Here is a 21,224-nt window from a genome sequence, read left to right on the forward strand (position 1 = left end):
GGGCTATACTTGCCGTATAAGACTACCCCTCCAATGCTATTTACTTTGGCATCAAGATCTGCAGGTAATTGTTGTGCAATTTTCGTCTTTTGCCTTAGTACCATAATATGCCTTTCCAATAATCTAGTACACCAGGATACAGTGGCCTTAAATCTGTGGCTGTGATCTGGGTTACATTTGGCCCACTGAAGTGCAAACAAACGTATTTCACGTGTCACTACATAACCGTTTTGGTGATGCTAATTCACCATGTCTGCTACATGTTTTTTGAGTTCTGGCCAATGTGGGGTGCATCTTCTTAATGCACACTTAACCCTTTGCATACTCTTTTTTAATTTGCTTTCCAGTCCCGAACCATCTTTTCTGTTACTCCATATTGTCTTGCAGCAGCGCAGTTATTATCTTCCATGGCAAAGTTTACAACTTTAAAGGGAACCTGTCACCGGGATTTTGTGTATAGAGCTGAGGACATGGGCTGCTAGATGGCCGCTAGCACATCTGCAATACCCAGTCCCCATAGCTCTTTGTGCTTTCATTGTGTAAAAAAAAAACGATTTGATACATATGCAAATTAACGTGAGATGAGTCCTGTCCCTGACTCATCTCACGTACAGGACTCATCTCAGGTTGAGTCAGGGACAGGACTCATCTCACGTTAATTTGCATATGTATCAAATCAGTTTTTTTTTACACAATAAAAGCACACAGAGCTATGGGGACTGGGTATTGCGGATGTGCTAGAGGCCATCTAGCAACCCATGTCCTCAGCTCTTTACACAAAATCCCGGTGACAGGTTCCCTTTAAGTTTAAAACTGGCTTCATATTTCTTTCTTCTTGCTGGTAGAGCCATAATGGGGTCTTGACTGTTAGCCATTTGTATCCTGTACTGTATGTACCGGTACAGATACTGGTGCTGCACCGCATGTACAGATACTGGTGCTGCACCGCATGTACAGATACTGGTGCTGCACCGCATGTACAGATACTGGTGCTGCACCGCATGTACAGATACTGGTGCTGCACCGCATGTACAGATACTGGTGCTGCACCGCATGTACAGATACTGGTGCTGCACCGCATGTACAGATACTGGTGCTGCACTGCATTTTTCACCACAGATAAGATGCACACCAAACTTCCTTAGAGATCTGCCGTTCCAACATTAGAATTGGCTGAAGTGCAGATGCTCCTGCTTCCCCCAGCTTCCCTCAGAATCGCCAATCCAACCCAGTATACAACAACCAGCCAATCACGGCAAGCGATGTACCGGTATTTTCTGTGCACACTTCATACAAAGCCTGCAAGGATTGGGTGGGTCAGCTCTCCCTGCCTGCCCAGCCCTCCCTGACTTTAGGACGATCTGAGCGGTAGTACGCAATGAGATACTGCCGGCATGAGAAAACCACTGAGAGCAGGGAGAGGGGGCTGCTTTAGGAGCGGCTGGCCGGGATGCAGCGCACGGTGGCTCAGCTAGAGGGCGCCTGTCCCTGAAGCTGGAGAAGGACAGCTTCTCCAGTCCGGCTAGGAAGTAAGTTTCAGCACGCCGTATACCGGTATATAAGACGACACCCGGCGTATAAGACGACCCGCGACTTTTGAGAAGATTTTCATGTGTTAAAAAGTAGTCTTATACGCAGGAAAATACAAGTTAAATGCAATCATAAAAAAATTTGACTGCAAAGGAGTACATAGCCCTTAAGCTAACTGTGGGGGAATGCAAGTTAATTTGACTAAAAGAAATACAGATTTAGAATCAGTGTCCTTCAAGCTATGCTTGGCAGTTTGATGGGGTTATAGGTGGTGAAAGATTCCCTTTAAAGCTCCCAATTTCTTACTGTGTGGCACTACACAACACTCCTAAACTGGAGGTGGGCACTGGCAGTCTGTGGGCATTACTCAGGCAAAAACAGCGAAGCTTGAGTAGATAGAGCAGGATGAATAAGAGCAGGGACATCAGGCTGCTTTGTTGCTGTCACAGGGTAATTGGGAAATTAACTGAGTGTGTAACGCAGCTAATGAGGTGTAATATGCTTCTGATTAATAGGAATCTTCCACTTACCAACCTATTAAAACAAAACAAGTGTGGGCTTGGGCAAAGAAATCCGGATAGAAACATGTGTTAATACGAAATGGCGAGGTCAGGAAAACATAACAAAATGGTGAAAGCAAACGATGCTAGGCTTATAAGGAAATCTTGCATGGCGAGGCAGTGGTTAAGTTCAGAGCCGCCCAGTATGCCCATGCTATTTCACAGCAACATAGCAAGAGTTGTCAGTTTGCATCAAGTCACTGTGGTCACCAAGCAGCATATGCCCTGTTCTGCCGATCTGTGGAGATACCTCCCTATACAATTATCCTGAATGAGCAGGTCAGGCTCTTGGAATCTCGCGCAGTGTACGATAATTCCCATTACAGATGGCAATATTTTACCACCTTTTCCCTTATGAAATAAAAAAGCGGAATTTCAAGGTTTATCAAGTAATTCTACTGTTTACTCCCTATGCAAAGGGATCTGTGCTTTCACACGTAGGTATTTGTTGGGGTTTTTAAGCATTTTTGCCCCTGGGTTTTTGATGCATTTTGATTTTTTTTGCAGTTAAAATACCAGCTCCAGATGTTAGCTGAAGGTCTATGGGAAATATGAAACACTGTTTTCTGCCGCTGACACCTTTGTTTATTAGGTGGTGTTTTTGGTCTTTCTGGTTTCATTTCATTCAGGAGTGCTTGGTGTTTTTTTTCAGGCATTTCCACATGACTTTCTATATAGATGAGTGAAGACACCACTAGTGGGAAAACATACAGGCCCAGATATACTAATCCTATAGATGGAATAAGCTTAGACGGGCAGTCTAGACCTTTATCACAGGGGCTCAGGCTGGATGATAAATCAAGGATAGACACTTTTCTCTGACTCTATACCAACTATTGGTTGAATTACATGGACAGACTTTTATGCCAAAATTAAGCCAAAATTTAGATTCCTGTGAAGCTCCAACCACTTACCACTAAGCCCACCTGATTTTCAAGCCCGTCATGAAGAATGTGTAGAAACCCTGGATGTGCCAAATTGTGCCATTTTTTAGACAGATTTTTGGGCAAAAAACAGCATGGCAAAAAACAGGTGCTCAAAAAAAAAAAAAAAAAAAAAAAAAAAAGAAAGTGGTTATTCTGCCAGGTTTCCAAAGTGAAAATGTTGTCTAATGGTCCATTCAGACGCCCACTAGTGTTTTGAGGTCCACAAAAGGAAGATCTGCAAAACACGGAAACCGGACGTGCTCCATCTTTCCCCGCAAAACAGAACTATGGATGCAGACAGCCCGCAGTGTGCTGTCCCCCATCTTTTGTGGCCCTATTGAAATGAAAGGGTCCGCACCAGTCCCACAAAACGGATGCAGACCCTGAACTACGGACATCTGAATGGACCCTTACAACCTCTACTTTTTAAAACCAGCAAAAATTTAACAAAATTAAACTGCTTCTGTGGGTTGCTATGACCGTGGTCCTGCGAGAGTGCAGTTTTCAGATATACAGAGGAATAAAGGCTATCAACAACTACTAATATTTCAGGTATATTGGGAATACGCACCCTCAGTTTGACGCTCTATAACAAGCATTATGGCCCTGGACACATTGTGCATTTACATGTCATGTGCATGAAGCTTTCCCATAAATCCCTCTTTTACAACACTCTCCTCTGAAACAAAGCGGTTTATATCGGTGTTTATTCCTTAAAGTAGAAAAAACGGACTTGAGTTTTACCAGGATGGAATCACCTGGAGGGAAGTAGTGAAGTTGCCAGGCAACCAATAAACACTGCCCTCACCCCGTGTATCACTTCATGCAGAGTCATCTAGAGCAGAGATAGAACGTTGCTAGGCAACCGGCTGCAGATGCATGCAAAAACAACAGAAACCACAGGCCAAATGTGCCAAAACCTATTCCAGTCTACTTAGCTTGAAGAACAGAATCAACAGTATCACAATAAAGCAGTCTGGAGCAGAGCATCAGAAATAGTACACCGATTCGTACGTGAAATTAACAAAAACTAGAAGCCACAACATGTTATAGGGCAGGAGGAGCTGAGCAGATTGATGTATAGTTTGATAGGAAAGTATAACTTATAGTTATAATTAAATTATGATTATTTAAGCTCTCATCACGCAGGTGTCACGGATGTAGTAGGGGAGAACACCAAAAGACAACATGAAGGAAGGGAAAAGACACTAGGCCTCACCGCTAGGGAAGGAAAAGGGTCACCACCCTTTAAAACCCTGTTCCTGGCCCTAACTCCTATCCGTATGGGGGCACCTCTCGATGGTAGAGATGCCCATACACAGGAATCTAGAAAACCCTGGTGGCCCTCGGATGCCCTAATGGTAATGACAGGGCAGAGACTACCCGCTCCTTCCCTGGTGAAGGAACCAGCATCTCGCTGAGGCCTAGTAAACAAAATACAACAAACGGAACACTTAACTTCGGAGGCTCGATGGATGATTAATGAACAGGACTTCAACAAGATCCACACTCCAGCTCTTCCAAAAACCACATTAAGCTATCCAGAGCAAGGAGTGATGGGTAAAGTCAGGCTAAATAGGGGGAGGTAAAGGTCACATGATCCACACCTGAACAGGAGGTGTGGACATACAAGCAACACAAAGACAAAGTGAAACCAAAACCAAAAGAGTCCATCAGATCACTGATGTGCAGATAATCTTTCAGACCTTCTAAAACCTGTCACCGGTGTGACAGCAGGTGGTTCTATCAGTGACTGGCCACAGACATAACAAAATAGCTGTCAATCACTGATTGGGGCTGCCCACTGGACTCCTGAGCATAGAAAGAGCAATCATTTATATGAAACTAGTTATACTGAATCTTTTCCCTTAACACAATACATCAATCTTCTCAGCTCCTCCTGCTCTATAACATGCTGCCTGCAGATTACGCTGCATTTTCCTGGGGACAGGTTCACTTTAAAACAGAGAAACAAATGTAAATGTATCAGCTTACCAGTAACATCAATTAATCACCTAAAATAATACAAAATTACAAATAACTATATGTACCAAATGTTAGGCTACATTCACACGTCAGTATTTTTCTATAATCCGAATTTCGGTCCGTTTTTTGCGGATCCGTTGTTCCTGAAAATGTTTCCGTATGTCATCCGTTTTTTGCGGATCCGCAAAAAACGGAAACATGTATACATTTCAATAATCAAATAAAGTTGTTTGGATTTCTTTGAAAAAAAAAAAAAAAAAATTTGCTATGTGTTTCCAGGAACGGATTCCGCAAAAAACGGAAGACATACGGAATGACATCGAATGTCTTCCATTTTTTGCGGAACCATTGACTTTGCATTGTACCAGGATCCGATTTTTCAGGAACATAATAGGACATGTTTTATATTTAAACGGACATGCGGAACGGAACAACGGAAACGGACAGCACACATTGTGCTGTCCGATTTTTTCCAGGACTCATTGAAAATGAATGGGTCCTGATCTGGTCCTGATCTGTTCCGCAAAAAACGGAACAGATCAGGAAAGAAAAAACGGACGTGTGAATGGACCCTTATACTGAGCATGTGTCATGTCTATCCAGGAACAGCTCTACCTTTTCCTACTAAAAACCTTTATACATACATAAATGAACATACAGAGTTGAGCACCTCACAATCCACTTTACCCAAATGATTTAGACTACTTTCACATCTGTGTTTTTGCTGTCCGGCATGGGACCTCAAAACCACAGCACGCTTCCATTTTATTAATACAACCAGCTGCATCCGTTCAGAACGTATCTGGTTATATTATATAGAAAACGAAGAAACCGGATTCTGCACTAAAACCACTGTAAGTCAATGGGCGCCAGTTCCGTTTTTTTTCTTGCCCGCTTGCAGCAGTTTTGTCTCCAGAATGGGAACACAACAAACCTGAACAGAATTCATTATGATGCACTCCGTTCCGGTTTGTAATGTCTTGTTCCCATTGACAATGAATAGGGACTAGTGTTGAGCGAACTTGTGTTTTAATTTGGCATCCAAGGTTCAGGTTATCAAAGAAACCAGTTATGGATTCCACTATCATAATAGAATTCCATGATGGCATGCACCGCGGAAGCCTATAAGTCTTCCATGGTATATGCCGTCATAGAATTCTCTTATGGTCTGTGGTAGCGGGATCCATAACAGGATTCTTCGAACCTTGGACGCAAAACATAAAATTCAAGTTTGCTCAAAACTAATGGGGACAGAACTGATTCATTATGCTGCGATTTTGAGAGCCTGTGCCAACTCTCAAAACCGGACAACAAAACGCAGATGTGAAAGTATCCCTACTTTCCAAAAATAATATCATTGTTTACATGAGCTAGGAAAGATCCGGCAGTGGAGCCAATAGAGTAACCTTTTGGCCTAAGTCGGGCTGTATATGTTAGTGTACCTTTTTTCTACTGCATGGAATAGGGCAGTCTGCAGCACATAAAGGCAATATGCAAGGCGATGGGCGACAAATGCCACAGAGACAGTACATGATTATGGATGTAACATCACTGAGCACTTGTCCAAATACTGGCATTACTGGGACACAACAAATATTATTTTCTTTTACATTACTCTTTGAAGGGCTTGTTTAGTGTGACCCCCAGCATGGCTGGACCCATGGTGGTAACCATATATACCTGATCCCTGCCACTGGCTTCCAGCTCCATTGCTTCCCTGGAGGTCCTGGGTTGCCCCGGGTCAACATTCAGTTTAACGTGGGTCACGTGACAGCTGCAGCCAATGAATGGCTGCAGTGGTCATATCACCCATTCATTATGTGACCCAGTGACAGGTCACCGCTGCAGTCGTTGGCTGTAGCAGTCACATGACCCACGTCAAACTGAATGTTGATGCAGGGAGACCTGGGATCTGCAGGGCCAGTGGGGCAGAAATGGAGGCAGAAGTAGTAGGGATCAGATAAGCTTGATTACCAGTGCGGGTCTAGCCAAGAACTAGACCTTTACATCATGCCATTTGGTGGATTTGTTTAAATCATGGTAAATGCCTTTAAAATGTATGTTCCCCTTCTGGAAATCAAAACTCATCAGGAAGGAAATTGCAAATACCATATACAGCTGGTACTTTGCGTTCTTCTAAGATGGCCAGGGCACCAGTGGTCATCGGCTTTTATTGTACAAGAAACACCGCATATACAGTCCAAACAAATGTATAAAATCAGAAAGGTGAAAGAAAGAGCAGAGAGAAGATATGAAGAAGGGTGGCAAGCTGGTCGGTCCTACATGAAAAAATGTATATACGTGGAGGAAAAATGAAGAGCATATACTGTATAAGGCCATCTGCACACGAACTAGTGCGCCTCGTTGCCGTCCTGCGGCCCGAAAATTGCGGGACGCAATGCACGAACACTGACCATGGGACAGCCGCAACGGATTAGGGACCCATTCAATTTAATAGGTCCGCGATCTGCCCGTTCCGCAAAAAGATAGGACATGTTCTATTTTTTTGCGGAACGGAATACAGAACGAAACCCCACGGAAGCACTATGCAGTGCTTCTGTAGGGTCCGTTCCGCATCTCCGGATTTGCGGACCCATTCAAGTCAATGGGTCCGCATCCGTGATGCGGAATGCACACGGAACGATGCCCGTGTATTGCGGATCAGCATATGCGGTCCGCAATACGGCAACGGGACACCTACGGTCGTGTGCAATAGGCCTAGTAAATAAAAATGGTTTAAAATGATAGGAGTGATAAGACCAAGGAGAATAACACAGGTCTTACCATTGGGTTAGAGTCTGCTATCAGATCCCGCAATGAGTCCAAGAAGCCCTGATCTTCTACCATCTGCGCATTGATGTCATGAAGCTTGGCCACACATACAGCTGCTGTCTTGCGCACATATGGATCTTCATCCTTTAGGCACTTGCGCAGTGGCTCGCAGAGGTACTCTGTGATCTTGTCTACACGGATGCATCCCATAGTACGAACAGCCAAAGCTCGAATCAAAGGGTTAGGGTCTTCACAATCCTATTAAAAACAATAATCTGGTCACTGCAAGAACTGTCGGAAAACTTAGAAGGCTGGGTCTACACGTTGACTTTGGCTGTGACAAGCATTGTAAAAGTTCCCCTGCATAATAGAAGTGAAAGGGGACTCGATGCGACTCAAGTCACTGAAACTCCAGAATCGCAGACATTCCAGCAGTGTTGGATTCTTGGTGATTCTGGGGTCACAGCAACCTGACCACAGCAAATTATAGACGATCTATAATCATGCAACGCAGAATTATACTGTCTGCATAACTAATAAAAAAGAATTTAGCTAATATGTGGAGGGTCCCAAGCAGGGTACTTCTCTACATGATGTCACTATACATTTCAATCAGGTAATTATTTCTTATTGGAAGTGATGGACATATAGAAATATAGTAGAAGGCAGCGGCTACCTTGACAAAGCTGTTGACAGCCATTATAGCCATGTCTGGCTGGCTCTTGGCATAGTTCATTAGGTAGAGGTACACAAGCTTCTTCAGTTCCAGGTTGTCAGTCTGCATACAATTCACCACGTCTGGAAACAAAGAACTGCAGTACAGAAAAACAAAAACAGGAACATAGGGGTTATTCATATACAGAGACCAGAGAACGTTCCTGAATAGACTGCAAAGTATTCACATTTCAGAGCGCTGCTAAGGGACATTTCTACCCAAGTTTTCTAGTATAAATATGCGATTTTCCTAAATCTAAATTAGAAAAATGTTTCCTAATTCTACGCCTTTTAAAGCTCACTTTCCAAACAGCAGGGAAAAAGCTCACTTATGGCTGACAGATTCCATGGTAGCTAGGGAGCTTAAACCAAATCAGGTGTACCCCATGCCCCGTGGAGTCCCCCTGAAATGAACAGAGCGGCTGGTCAGGAATGCACTCGGCCACTCCGTTCATTTCTATGAGAGTTCCAGAAATAGCTCAGTACAGCACGCAATTCCGAGCAGACGCTCCGTTTTTTCGTTTTTTTTTGGCTCCCACAGGATACAGGGCCCCTGTCCTCAATGGGCATCCTAGCCGTAGAACCCCCACCAATCTAATAGTTATCCCCCTATCCTGTGGATACGGGATAACTTTATATAACCAGAATACCCCTTTGATTCTGGGCCAGAAACAACAGTCCGGACTGATTCTCTGTACAAACCCCCACTACAAGGGGATGCTGTGCAGTAGTGAAAGGCCGCCGCAATCAGTTTATTTTGCTGAACAGTGGCGGTTCTGGAGGTAGCTGTCATTAGATAGCGGCGTCTTAAAAGGAACCTGTCATCATAAAAATGCAGTGTAATCTGCAGGCAGCATGTTATAGAGCAGGAGGAGCTGAGCAGACTGATATATAGTTTTACGGGAAAAGATTCAGTACAGCTTGTTTTTCATTACCGTAATTTAAATTCCTGCTCATTCTGGGCTTTAGGCTACATTCACACCACCGAATGTGTTTTGCAGTCCGCAAATTGCGTATATGCAAAACACGGATACCGCCGGGGACGTTCCGCATTTTGCGGACAGCACATGGTCAGCGCTTTACAGAAAATGCCTATTCTTGTCTTGCAGACAAGAATAGGACATGCTCTATCTTTTTTGTGGGGCCGCGGAACGGAACTGCGGATGTGGACAGCACACGGCGCAATTTTGCAGACCCATTCATACCGTCGTGTGAATAAGCCCTTAAAGTCAAGGTTGCAGTCCTATCAGTGACTGACAGCTCTCTCTGTGTAGACAGTCATAGAGGGGAGGCTGTTAATCACTGATAGGACCGCCTGCTTCACTGCAAAGCCCAGAATAAGCAGGAATTTAAAGGGGTTGCGTCCCTTCAGCAAATAGCATTTATTATGTAGAGAAAGTTAATACCAGGCACTTACTAATGTATTATTGTCCATATTGCCTCCTTTGCTGGCTAGATTAATTTTTCCATCACATTATACACTGCTAGTTTCCATGGTTATGACCAACCACCCTGCAATCCATCAGCGATGGCCGTGCTTGCACACTATAGAAAAAAAAAAAGCACCAAAGCACAAAAGCACTATGTGAACTCCCATGGTCCTGGCCACCAGAGGGGTCAGCACTTTTTGCTATAGTGTGCAAGCATGACCATCGCTGATAGATTGCAGGGTGGTCATAAACATGAAAACGAGCAGTGTATAATACGATGGAAAAATGAATCCAGCCAGAAAAGGAACCAATATGGACAATAATAATACATTAGTAAGTGCCTTGTATTAACTTTCTCTAAATGATAAATGCCACTTGCTGAAGTGAGACAACCCCTTTAAGTTAAAGAAAAACAAGTTATACTGAATCTTTTCCCACAAAACTGTATATAAATCTGCTCCGCTCCTCCTGCACTATAACATGTTCCCTGCAGCTCGGACACCATGTTTAACGTGGCAGGCTCCCTTTAAATAATGGCAACTAAAATAAGCTCCAAAAGCCCCTGAAATGCAATGTTTCTGCTCAAAATGGAAGAAAAAAAATTTCTAGCAAAACTGGAGTATCTTTACTATAATAATTTATAATGGAGACTTGGTGAACGTTCTATAACTTGTTCAGCTTAACCTACTTTCCAGTACATAGTTCCCCCGGGATTTATATGCATTTAAATGACATTCAGGCAACCAGCTCTTACTGCAAGATGTTATACAGTAATAAATCACCACGCAATAAGCTCCTATGTGCCCTCTAGTGGTGGCTGCAGGCAAACAGCTAGGCGCAGTGATGGCTAACCTCCGACACTCCAGCTGTGGTGAAACTACGACTCCCAGCATGCTCCATTCATTTCTATGGAGTTCTGAGAACAGCCACTGAGAACAGCCACATCTTGGGAGTTGTAGTTTTACCACAGCTGGAGTGACAGTGCTAGGGGTTTTTGGAGCTCTGTATCAAAAAACTATGGGGCACATTTATTAAGACTGAAGTTTTAGATGCTGGTCTTAATAAACCCTGCACTGGCGGTGGATCACTGAAGTTATTAAGAGGTGCCGGCCTCTACAGAACTTTGGCAGATCCTCCGCCACTTCTAAATTTAAGACAGCTTCCTAGCAGTCTTACATTTAGACCATTTTCTACGACTATAACAGGCGTATAAAAAAATTGTAAAATGAGACGGGCCTGCTGGCACATCCCATTCTCCACCGCACATGGCGTTAGCGGGGAGAAGTCGCAAACTGCGACAGAAATACGCCTAATTTAGGTGTATTTCTGCTTAATAAATGAACCCATATGTATTTTTTTCTGTGCTAAAAATGAATCAACACAGAACTTTGGACATGAAAATGATATTATAGTAAGAGGTGAAAACATCCCAATTTTCTCTTTGCATTGCAGTCAACCAAAATGCTCTTGTGGAGTACCAGGGTTGGGAGCCCTCATACACCAGGCACAATGGCGGGTCCTAGCTGCTAAAAGGGTAAGATGGCTTGAAGTTGTTTATATAGGGGAACGCAGTTTAGTTTCACGTTACCAAGCAGAGTTCCTGCTGCAGGTCCTCTAAGGTAAGTTAGATACTGGCAGTCAGTATGCGTCTTGTTAGCTTGTCCTAGTATGACAAGTAGATGGTCTACAAGCAGTGGTCACAAATGTGAAGTTCCACAGCACCTTTTTTTTTTTTTATGTGGCATTTGGTCCTTTGTGGATAGACTTGAAGGCAATATCTATATGAACTATCCAAGATGATTTGGAAACCATGTCCAGCTTTATTTACATTGGATCCAGCCCCAAGCAGCAAGGCCTGGTCTGCATATGAGTTGAAGGGAACATTTTGTATAACAGTAAGTAGGATGCTCCCTCTAGTGGCAAGTTGCAGGTAGCCAGCAAGAAGGGGATTTAGACCGTTGAATCCGGAAAAGTGGCCTTTGACTGCTATAAAGATATGCTTAAGATCAGCACTTCTTTACTTAAAAAAATCATATTGAAGGGCATGTTTACCTTTTAGATATTGATGTTTTTAAAGGGGTAGTCCACTTTATATTAACAGCCTATCCTATCAACACCTGACAACTCATACTGATCAGCTGGCTGCAGCAGGCACCAGCGTTGGGTACATAACAATTGACAGAGGCATAAGTAGAAGGCTCTTTCCATAGTGTATAAATGAAAAAACCTGAAGTCATGCAATATTTGCCCATCATCCTCAAATCAGGGCTCCAGATGGCGACTAAAATGGTCCAAGAATGTACAAATTAAAGCCCTGAATTTAAGAAAAGAAATTCTCCCCCTGCGTCTAGCTGATGTGCTGTTTGCTAAGAATGCCTGCTGACCTGCCTTTGAAATAAAATCGCTGTTTTTGTCACCTTGCCAACAGAAAACAATAGGATAAAAAGTGATGAAAGTCCACAAAATGATTCTAGTAAAAATGTCAACTCAATCCGCAAAATATACCGGCTCTGTAGATGGAAATATAAAAAAGTTAGGCATGTCAGATTAGTCAGGACACGTTGATGCAAAATAACTGTTGATTTGTTCAAAGGTTTTTATTTTTCGAAAAGTAATACACAACAAAAAGTACATACATTTGGTATCCCTATAATCGTACCGACGATTTTTCTATACTATATGATAAGTGAAACGATGCTACCAAAAAGGACAACTCACCCTCCAAAAAACAAGCCTTTATATGGCTACGTGAATGAAAAAGTAAAAGAATTATGGCTTTTGGAAGACGGTGAAAAATAATGAAAAGACAAAAGAAAAAACTGGCCAGGCCCTGAGGGCATTTTAAGCAGGAGGAGGAAGTCTGTTTTGAGTATAGATGGAGGTAGCTGAGCAGCGTGGTGTGGAAAATGAGGCTCTGTTATTACCGGTAGTTCAGCTTGTGCCTGGTAACAGGGGTTTCTTTGAAATACAAGACATGAATGTACTATGGCAGGGATAATAGGATATAAGATCTATCAGTCTGGGAATTAGTGGTGAGCAATGACTGTAGTACGCTAATCATTAGTGTACATATCTGGTTGGATGTACCAATTCTGCGTTGTTGGCGAATCAGTGATTAATGGGGGCTACCAACAAGAGAAACGGCAGTAAAGAACTAGAGTGATAGGGTGAGGCAGGGATACCAGAGATGTCAGTCATGTATACCCCACACTGGATGGCATATCATATACCAAGAGGGGGGTGGGCTGCCATACAGTAGTACTCCTGGAGTTTGTGTAGTAAAGCCACAGGCTTCTCATATTTGACCCCACAAGCTGGATGCTGGTAAACATTTGATATGGGGGGAGGGGGGGGGGGGTGATAACATGCACACAAATCCAAGTTACCCCTCACCTTTGAGTCATTTAGTTATACAAGGGAAGGAGGATCTACGGGGATCCTCCTTCCGAGCTATGGGGACTAGATATTGTGGATGTGCTAGCGGCCATCTAGCAACCCATGTCCTCAGCTCTACACACAAAATCCCGGTGACAGGTTCTCTTTAAGCCATGTGAAGATGGCCTGAGATAGAGAAATTAGTAGCAAGGATGAATCTCATACACCCTTGGCTACTGAAGTGACACCCAACGAGGACATATGAGATACTCTGGTAGCAAAAGGGTTGAATGCATGAATATGGTGATTACTAAAGATCCAAACTTAGTAGTCCATGGGACTTTTTTTTTTTTTTAAAGAGGGCCTTTCATGGGTCCATAATTTATTAAATAAGTAGCAGGACATGTAGGGCATACATGGGGGATGTCCCTGCACTTACTATTATTTCTGGGCGCCGCTCCGTTCGCCCACTGTGGCCCCCGGTACATTCTCCCACGCTGAGAAAATCCAGCTTCAATTAAAAAGGAATAGGCGTTTATTCAGCTTGCGGTTAAAAACTCATCCGAGGATACAAAATAGCAGTCTTGTCTAAGCTTTTCGGGCTACTAGAAACAATTCCAGCCCTTCTTCATGTCATGAAGAAGGGCTGGAATTGTTTCTAGTAGCCCGAAAAGCTTAGACAAGACTGCTATTTTGTATCCTCGGATGAGTTTTTAACCGCAAGCTGAATAAACGCCTATTCCTTTTTAATTGAAGCTGGATTTTCTCAACCCTTTTTTTCTCCATTGCCGCCCGCACCTGACACGGGCTGTCCGTGCTCACAACTAAAGGAAGGGCAGGTGAGAGCTGCTACACTCCTCTTTTTCTATATTCTCCCACGCTGTATGCTAAGTAATAACATCGGAACACCAGGGAGGAGACATCAGCTTTTCTCCCTGGGCGTTCCTTCTCCATGGCTGTAACGCTGTCCAATCGCTGCGCAGAGCATCACAGCCAGAGAGAAGGCGATTCGTTTTTTCTCCCTGGCTGTGACACTCTGCGCAGCGATTGGACAGCGTTACAGCCATGGAGAAGGAACGCCCAGGGAGAAAAGCTGACGTCTCCTCCCTGGTGTTCCAATGCTGTTACTTAGCATACAGCGCGGGAAAATGTAACGGGGGGCCACAGCGGTTGAATGGAGCGGCGCCCAGAAATAATAGTAAGTGCAGGGACATCCCCCATGTATGGCCCTACATGTCCTGCTACTTAGTTAATAAAGTATGGACCCATGAAAAGTCCTCTTTAAGCTTGTGGTTCTAAGGATCCGATGCTGCATTTGAGATCTCTTGCTTCTTTTTTTTCTTTGTTGATTTGGTTGTGGAGGGGATGCTGAGACTGTGTCTCCGCTAGAGTTATCTTTTAATGAGACCAAAAATTAAGCTCCTATACACTTCGGTATGTTTCAGCTGAGCCCGCCGTTTTCAGAAGGATGGACTGATGCATGGCGTGCTCCAAAGTCTCCCCTGAGAGATGATGTCAAGGATGAAACAGGAGAGGGAATCTCCCAGGAGATAAGAGGTGTCTGGCGGCAGCTGTCTCCTCTCTCCCCAGGCGTGTATATGTATGAGTGAGTTGGGAAACCTAGGTGTATGGATACTTTTAGAATGCAGTCTATAAATTGCAGGGATAACAAAAAAAATTGTTATTTTATCTCCTAAATATATGATCCAATAACCGTGAAGAAGCCTTCCCATTACCTCACATCTTTGCCAACAGTCATGGCGGCAATGACCTTCTTCACAGCTTCCTTGCGCTTTTCCTTCTTCTCATTATTCAATTCTGCTTTCAACTCGAAGATCTCCCCTAAGAACAGAACAGGAAAGCTTTGTACGCTGCAGTAATTGATGTCCAGCATCAGACACATTTTTTAGTAAAATATATGTAGTACAGCGACTCTAACCTCTTGTATCAGCTAGGTATGGTGCACGACCCTTACAGCCTACCCCTGGTCAAGATACAACGGAACTGGCAAGTGAGTGAAATGGTAGGGGGCACTCCACTATCTGATGCCAGATGGACATAGATGTTGAGGACAGGATTATAGCATATAGTAATTTATTATATGGATAAAAAAACGTGGTGCTGTGGTCCACTTTTGTGGGTCACTTAAAACAGACAAAACATGGAGGACAATAGATGAAATACAATGGATAAAATATAATAATGAAACACACAATTTGGCGCCAAAAATATAAAAGATAAAAAATGATGAAAAAATTTCACTGAACGCTCCTAATGATCGGTGATATGTTGTATGGACCTGATCGTTGGAGCTCTGAAGTCTCTTGATTAGGACATGAGGAAATAATGGAAAAACTATGAAATGTAATATTAGTAAGTGAAAAGTAAAATGTGATTGATCAAGTTTATGTGCAAAAAGTAATAAATCTTAAAGGGGTTCTCGATCTCAGAAAATCTATCTGGAAATACCCTATTAGGGCTCATGCACACTGCCGTTAGTGTTTTGTAGTCCACAAATTGCGGATCTGCAAAACATGGATCCCGGCCAAGTGTATGCTATCCTTGTCCCCAAACAGACGAGAATAGGACATGTTCTATTTTTTCTGTAGCGCCAGGGAACAGATGTGAGGATGCAGACAGCACACAGTGTGCTGTGCGCATCTTTTGCGGCCCCCTATAAATGTATGGGTTGGCACCTGATCCACAAAAGATGTGGATAGGATATGGCATGAGCACTAATAGGGGCTGTTCAGAATGGTCATTTCTTGGACAGAGTGAGGAGCAGATGCAAAGAACATTTCTCACTCTGCAAGACCTGCCTTGTTCTTCACTTACACAAACAACCCACTGACGTACACTGAGCACTATGTAATGCTTACGTTCTCCTGTGGGGGTGTGGTAGAGAAATGTAACTCTTACTGCCAGATTTCCCCACACGTTATATGTGATTGTTAGAGGACACATGGTGATCAGCTAATTATCAAGGGACCGTCTAACAAGTAAGGGTTGTCCAAACCAGAGAACCCCTTTAAAAGGGAATTTGTCGGCAGATTTGTACCTATGAAAATGCACAACCCGTTGCAAGTGCGCTTGGCAGCTAAAAGCATTTGTGTAGGTACCATGTACATATGTGCCCTCATTGCTGATAAAAATGAAGTTTTAATATATTTAAATGAGCATCTAGGAGCAACGGGCATGGACCTTACACCTAGAGGCTTTGGACTCTCTGCAACTGCAGCACTATCTGCACTTTAATTGACAGGCCGGGCAGAGTAAACGTGATCATACCTGGCGCTGGCGTCTCCTGAAGTCAAAGTGGAGAGGGTGTGGCAGCTGATGAGCCTCTAGGTGCAATGGCAATGCCCCCGTTTCTTCTAGAGGCTCATTTGCATATATTAAAACTTAATTTTCTCAGCAATGCGGGCACATATGAACCAACACAGACGCCTTCAGCTGCTAAGTGCACATGCAATAGGTCAGCCGGTTTCATAGGTACAAATCTGCTGACAGATGCCCTTTAAAGAGAAACACTGGTGGGAAAAATAGTATTTCCCATTAAAATTATATATTAGCATCATTGAAACTCCATGTTTAATCATATTTAGTTCACCTAGTAAGAGGGGCTAAAAAACGTTTAGACTGTCCATTAAAAGTGCCATACACTGGCTTTACACGCCTTGCGAGCACTAGTTAAGGGGTTGTCCTGTGACCGGCGGGGTCCAACTGCTCCACTTAAATTTATGGGACTGCTGGAGACGGCCATGTCCAAGAGCTTGGCAGTTTCGGGCTGCCCTACAGCAGTGCAGTGCATGGAGCAGTAGAGTGCATGCATGACCACCAATACATTGAAACTGGAAAGCGCAAGCCCCTGTTCCTATGACTCGCGGGGCCCCAGTGATCAGACTCCCGCTGATCAGACCTTATCACCTATCCTCCAGATAGGGCACAAGTTGCCTTAACTGGGCAACCCCTTTAACCTTTTAACCATGGCAATGAGACTACTGGATGGAAATTTGACAGAAAATACTGTATGTAGTATATAAAAAACTGAAATTATGGCACCTTTCTTGTTTGTGGTGAAATACTTTGAATCTGTCATGTTTGCGTGTTCTCTTGGGATACCTACATAAAACAGACAAAAACAGAATATCAGAATAAAAACAGCATCAATTGTGCCATCTAAACTGTATAGAACATAACATTAAAGGGAATGTGTAATAAGAAAATAACCAATTAGTTAAATTACGTTTTTATGTTTAACATTTTTAAAGTTTAACTGTCATTATTTATTTTATTCTTGCAATTTATTGGGGCAGTGATACTGACCATTTTTGTAATATACTTAAATTACTGAAATCGTACATTTCTATTAGAATAATAGCAGTAAAGTGGCCCATTTTGAGCCTTAGCACCGATCCTCTGTCTTCTGTTTACATTACAGTGGAGACTGTGTTATGTCAATAGAAGACAGAGGAGCGTTACTAAGGACTCTTTCACACCTGCGTTATTGTCTTCCGGCATAGAGTTCCGTCGTCGGGGCTCTATGCCGGAAGAATCCTGATCAGGATTATCCTAATGCATTCTGAATGGAGTGAAATCCGTTCAGGATGCATCAGGATGTCTTCAGTTCCGGAACGGAACGTTTTTTGGCCGGAGAAAATACCGCAGCATGCTGCGCTTTTTGCTCCGGCCAAAAAAACTGAAGACTTGCCGCAAGGCCGGATCCGAAATGAATGCCCATTGAAAGGCGTTGATCCGGACTTAAGCTAAACATCGTTTCGGCGCATTGCCGGATACGACGTTTAGCTTTTTTAGAGTGGTTACCATGGCTGCCGGGACGCTAAAGTCCTGGCAGCCATGGTAAAGTGTAGCGGGGAGCGGGGGAGCAGCATACTTACCATCCGGGCAGCTCCTGGGGCGCTCCAGAGTGACGTCAGGGTGCCCCAGGCGCATGGATGACGTGATCGCATGGCACGTCATCCATGCCCAAGGGGCGCTCCGACGTCACTCTGGAGCACCCCGGGAGCCGCACGGATGGTAAGTATACTGCTCCTCCGCTCCTACTATGGCAACCAGGACTTTAATAGCGTCCTGGGTGCCATAGTAACACTGAAAGCATTTTGAAGACGGATCCGTCTTCAAATGCTTTCAGTACACTTGCGTTTTTCCGGATCCGGCGTGTAATTCCGGCAAGTGGAGTACACGCCGGATCCGGACAACGCAAGTGTGAAAGAGGCCTAAGGCTCAAAATGAGCCACTTTACAGCTATTTTCTAATAGAAATGTACGTTTTCAGCAATTAAAGGAAATTACAAAAATGGTCAGTATCACAGCCCCTACACATTATAAAAATAAAAAAGGAATGACAGTTACACTTTAAGGACATTTTGATTATGTTATTATTAATTTTCAAGATCTATATTTAATCTAAAACCATAAAATCCTGCAGTGTTCGCACTGGCCACTAAGCCTAATGATAAGTGCCACTTCTTGGTCTGTACAGATCACTTTACTGCTGTTATCTGCTTATCTGTCATTCTAATCCTGCCTATAATGATATTACCTCTGTGTATAGATAAGACAGGATCCACCATTCACAATAGGCGATTGTCATATCTTATCTATTCCTTCCTAGTACAATGGCCTCTGGGCAGGACACAGATCATGCCTAGAAAACTCCACCATAGAAGTCAATGAGGTCCCCTCCTGTCCATTGTGTCTATGGCCCATGGGACTGCCGTATAGCAATAATGATGTTCAGGAAATAGTAAAAATATATGCAATCAGAAAATAAAAACAGATTAGAAATAAGGACATGTGTTACTATCTGGTCTTAGGTGGGAGAAAACATTTTTGGTGATACATTTCCTTTAAGTACCATAATTGGAAGCGTGATAATATTTTGTACAAGTGTGACAAAAATGTAGGCTCGTGTTTAGCATTTCCTTCTGGCTCTCAAAGTCCTTGGATTGAGCAAATCAGGTTTTGGGTGCTGTACTACATCCCACATCATCACCACAGCAGAGCCTTTACAGGGAATGTCACCAGTTTTATGGTGTCCTCACTAAGGGAAGCATAAATAAGTGACAGATCCCCTATAGGCTGGGTTTATATCATGTTTTTATTATACGTTTAACGTACACGTTAACGGATGCCTCTAACAGATGCCATACTGTGGCATCCATTCACCCAAGAGTTCCATTGTAAAACAAAAATGTATATTTTAACGTATATGTCTCTTTGCAGGATGGGAAAGCATAGTGTCTACTTTTGATTTTTTTTTACAATGAAAGTTTATTGTGAGGGTGCCACAGTATGGCATCTGTCTCAGGCATCCATTAACGTATACATTTTTTTGTGTACATTAAACATATGAGATATATATATGTATATATGATGTGAACCCAGCCTTAGCAAAATCATGGTTCCCTTTTTTAAGTGCCCCAGCTGTGTTGCTAAAATCTTGTACTGCACAGCTTCAGCGCATGCCCATGAGTCCTCGTATTCATGAGCTCCTGGCTCTCCCCGCCTACCTGATGCTGATTTCAGTAGGAAAAACCTGTCAATCAGCAGCAGGTGAGCAGGAACAGCCAGGAGCTCACGAATACAAGGACTCATGGGCATGCGCCGGAGCTGTTAGAACTTACATCAGCATAACACTGGTGACACATTCCCTTTAACAAGACTGGTCACAGAAACACACTGGGGGAGATTTCTCAAAACTGGTTCAAAAGGGCTTAGTTGCCCACAACAACCAATCATATTCCACCGTTCATTTTTCAGAGCTCCCCTGGAAAATGAAAGGATCGGGGCAACTAAATCAGTTTTCCTTTGCACCTGTTTTGATAAATCTCCCTCAATGTTATCCAATATTGAGCTTTGTGCTTTATGACGTACCAGCCCAGATCAGTAGCAATTATAGCAAGTGGACAAATTCACTTTCTAAAAGGTATTTTTTTTATGTCTGTAAGGGGCAGTTCACATCACGCTCATGCTTTTCCATCCAGCAGAGCCCAGAAGAAAAGATGCATATGTTAAGATATATGCATTTATCTGCAGTGGAACCCTATGGTACAGTGTAAGGTCGGAGGCATTCATTTAACATACAGTTGCAAGAAAAAGTATGTGAACCCTTTGGAATGATATGGATTTCTGCACAAATTGGTCATAAAATGTGATCTGATCTTCATCTAAGTCACAACAATAGACAATAGCAGTCTGCTTAAACACACAATGAATTCAATGTTACCATGTTTATATTGAACACACCATGTAAACATTCACAGTGCAGGTGTAAAAAGTATGTGAACCCCTAGACTAATGACATCTCCAAGAGCTAAATGGAGTGAGGTGTCAGCCAACTGGAGTCCAATCAATGAGATGAGATTGGAGGTGTTGGTTACAGCTGCCCTGCCTTATAAAAAACACAATCCAGTTCTGGGTTTGCTTTTCACAAGAAGCATTGCCTGATGTGACTGATGCCTCACACAAAAGAGCTCTCAGAAGACCTACGATTAAGAATTGTTGACTTGCATAAAGCTGGAAAGTATCTCCAAAAGCCTTGCTGTCCATCAGTCCCCGGTAAGACAAATTGTCTATAAATGGAGAAAGTTCAGCACTGCTGCTACTCTCCCTAGGAGTGGCCATCCTGTAAAGATGACTGCAAGAGCACAGTGCAGACCAGGGTGGATAAAAATCAACGATTTAAAAAAAACGAAAAAAAAATAATGATTTTTTTTTAAATTTAAATCTGATTTTTTCAAATATAAAATGCTTTTTGAGGAAAATATATTACCATCCAAAGGGTATTCCATCATGAAATAAAGATTAGTTTTTTAATTATGTAGAATAAGGCAGTATATGTTTAATTTGTTGGGTAAATAAATTCCATTAATCCATTCACAATGGGAGGGAAGAAATGCAAATAAGCTC

General features: G+C 43.0%; 1 protein-coding gene across 1 annotated transcript in view; it reads right to left on the bottom strand.

Annotated features, from left to right (window-relative positions):
* Window positions 1–21,224, bottom strand: part of LOC122932006 (AP-1 complex subunit beta-1) — a 114,588-nt gene that overhangs the window by 75,593 nt on the left and 17,771 nt on the right. The window contains exons 2-5 of the mRNA XM_044286146.1: window positions 17,356–17,415; window positions 15,030–15,135; window positions 8,451–8,586; window positions 7,787–8,032 (exon numbers count right to left, since the gene is read on the bottom strand). Coding sequence (XP_044142081.1) covers window positions 7,787–8,032; window positions 8,451–8,586; window positions 15,030–15,135; window positions 17,356–17,392 — 525 coding nt within the window. The 5' untranslated portion in view covers window positions 17,393–17,415. The remainder of the gene's footprint in view (window positions 1–7,786; window positions 8,033–8,450; window positions 8,587–15,029; window positions 15,136–17,355; window positions 17,416–21,224) is intronic.

This window comes from Bufo gargarizans, chromosome 3 (genome assembly GCF_014858855.1).
Source record: "Bufo gargarizans isolate SCDJY-AF-19 chromosome 3, ASM1485885v1, whole genome shotgun sequence".
NCBI lineage: Eukaryota > Metazoa > Chordata > Amphibia > Anura > Bufonidae > Bufo > Bufo gargarizans.